Source organism: Humulus lupulus, chromosome 9 (assembly GCF_963169125.1).
Source record: "Humulus lupulus chromosome 9, drHumLupu1.1, whole genome shotgun sequence".
NCBI lineage: Eukaryota > Viridiplantae > Streptophyta > Magnoliopsida > Rosales > Cannabaceae > Humulus > Humulus lupulus.
Window position 1 is genome coordinate 42,547,077 of NC_084801.1, and position 3,045 is coordinate 42,550,121.

A 3,045-nucleotide genomic window follows, 5' to 3' on the forward strand; every position below is an offset into this window, starting at 1 on the left:
ATTATATTTTTTTTATCAAAGTTACATTATTTTTAATTAATTAAGCTTTTTTTATTATAGCTTAAGCCATATTGTCTAACAGTATCATCTCCAATATTTTTCATCTTTTTTTTTTTGCTCAGGAAAGAAAAAAGCTTCATTGAACCAACCACCAAATACAAACACTAGCTCAAAAAGAGCTGAGAACATCTAAAACATAAACAAACAAATTACAAATGACTCATAGAATCAAGAATAGTCTTCTCAAGAGTCCCTAGCTTCTTCCTAGCAATACCCAACAATCTAGCGGTTAAACTAGCCTTAATCATACAAACAGCTCTGTTACTAGAAATAGCTGAGTAATTAAAAATATAAGAGTTGCGATTCAACCAAATGAAATAGCTGCCAATATTCGCTGAAACAGACCTTTAGGCCTCCCAGCCATCCACACAATCCATTCACAGTACTTGGACGACCAGATAGCTACACCCAGCCAATCTTCGATCTTATGAATAAGTTGCTGAGAGTAAATACAATAAAAAAACAGATGTCCATGTGACTCCAAATCTATCTCACAAACTGGGCATAAGGGAGATTCAATATGAACTTGGTGAAGAAGAAGTTTGTCTCGATTCAGTAAGTGGCCAAGGACAAATTGCCAGAGAATATATCTGTGCTTCGGGAGGGACAAGCTGCACCAAACCACTTTGGTAAAACTCACTTTACTCTGCTGTAGCAGCAGAAAATACAACCTACTCAAATGAAGAGTCCTGCCTGTTGCCGCAGCCTCCAGAATCTCTCTGGATAGAAACGATTTCAGATAAACCAACTTCCTCCAATACCAACTAACACCAGCCATTAAGTTGTACGGCCAAAAATTCACACCTTTGAGGTAGATATTATCAACCCATTTTACCCAAAGCAGATCTTGTTTGGACGAAATTGCCCAAACATATTTAGCCAATAATACTTTATTCCATTTCAGCCCTTCCTTAAACCCAATACCTCCCAAGCTTTTCGACAAACAAACATGGTCCCAAGCTGTAAAATGTAGTTTACTTCTATTACCTGTCGAACCCCAGAGAAAATTCCGACACAGCCTATCAATTTCTAGAGTGACACTTTGGGGAAGAAGGAAAATACTCATCCAATAGGACCTAATACCAAGCAACACAAAGTGAATGAGTTGAGCTTGACCCGCAAATGAGAGATGACGACTAGCCCAAGAATGCAACCGAAGATTAATCTTTTTGAGAATGATCCCACAATCACCTGCCTTCCATTTGGTAGGACGGAGAGGGATACTAAGATATTTTAAAGGAATAGATCCCTCTTCAATGTTAAGACAGTCCAGAATATTCTTCTTATCTTCAGCTATCAGACCACCAAAATAAACATGAGATTTGGCCAAATTCACAGATAAACCCGAAGCATCACTAAACTGAGAAAACCCATCCTAAAGAATTTGAACTGAGCGAACATTCCCTTTACAAAACAGCACAAGATCATCAGCAAAACAGAGACTAACCAAATTCAGATTTTTACACATGGGATGAAATTTGAAATCCTTATGATGCGAGGCTTGAATGAGGAGTCTAGTAAGATATTCCATAACAAGAACAAACAATAAGGGAGATATAGGATCCCCTTGTCTAAGCCATTTTTGCCTAATAAACTTCCCTTGAACCCTCCCATTCATCATAAGAGAGTAGGTAGCACCCCTCAGACAAACCATAATACAGTGAATAAATCTACTAGGAAAACAGAATGCTTTCAAAAGGTCCTCTAAGAATAGCCAATCAATAGTATCATAAGCTTTACTCAAATCAATCTTCATCACACACTGATGGGAAATATTCCTACGATTGTAACCTTTAATAGATCTTGAAATATAAAGATATTATGAGCCAAAGAACGATTCTAAACAAAAGCACCCTGATTTTGGTTAATTAATACCGGTAACACCCTAGCCAATCTCACACAAATCATTTTCAAAATACACTTGTAAAGTGTATTACAGCAAGCAATCGGTCTAAAATCCACTGCCTTAGAAGGATTCGCCACCTTAGGAATCAGAGTTAAAGTAATGTTATTTATATCATAAGGCAACTCACCTTTATCAAAGAATCCCAAAATAACATTTGAAATCTCATCCCCAAGGTCCTTCCATAAAAACTTATAGAATCCTGCACCAAATCCATCAGGACCAGGACTGTTAATAGAGTTGATATAAAACAATGTTGATTTCACATCTTTCTTCATGAAAGGCTTTAACAAACCCAATTGTTGATCCAGATTAAAACAGCACCATGGACTAAGCAATCTTGTTGAATAGCAGTGGAGGCCTAGCTTGGACTACCCATGAAGCTTCTAAAATGATGAATAAAGTGATCAACAACATCCTCAAATTTATCATGAAGCTGATTGTGATCATCTAAAAAAGAAGTAATCCTGTTAGCAACTTTTCTCTGTGTTCAAACACGCATGGAAGTAGGCAGAATTTTTGTCGCCAAATTGAAGCCAAGTAATTTTGCTCTTCTGCCTAATAAAGCTTTCATAAATCCTGGAGTGAAAAGACAGACTTAATCCAGCAGTCCGAGCATTATCTTTAAGGGCCACTAAATGAGGATTTTGTTGAAGGGAAATATGAGCCTGCTGAAATTGCTCCTTAGCAACTGAGTAGTTGATTGTCACATCTCCAATCGCCACTTTATTGAACTTATGCAACACAGATTGAAGTATATCCAACTTCCTCATTATTCGGGATAATCCTTGAGCTTGAAGAGGTTTATACCAGTTGTTTAACACAGTGCTTCTGAAGTCTTTATGCTCTGTCCACATATTATAAAACCTGAAAGGTTTCACCCCCAAAATAACAACAACCGTAGCTTTAATAATACAAAAGCAGTGATCAGAAATTAAATCCCAGTTTGTTAAGACTTTGGAGTGAGGGAAGATGTCCACCCAAGCTTCATTATTAAACACTTTGTCCAACTTATAAAAAATTCTAGCCCCAACCTCATGCTTATTAGACCAAGTATAATGAGAACCAATGGTATCTTATAA

The 3,045-nt window shown here is 37.0% G+C and overlaps 1 protein-coding gene across 1 annotated transcript; it reads right to left on the minus strand.

Annotated features, from left to right (window-relative positions):
• Positions 1–209: 209 nt before the first annotated feature.
• On the minus strand, positions 210–2,736 carry LOC133799654 (uncharacterized). Its single transcript, XM_062237652.1, has 7 exons — positions 2,442–2,736; positions 2,339–2,349; positions 1,998–2,247; positions 1,712–1,851; positions 701–1,435; positions 406–499; positions 210–334 (listed from the first exon to the last, which is right to left on the minus strand). Exons 1-7 carry the CDS (start codon positions 2,734–2,736, stop codon positions 210–212), a joined length of 1,650 nt encoding a protein of 549 aa, XP_062093636.1.
• Positions 2,737–3,045: the final 309 nt, after the last annotated feature.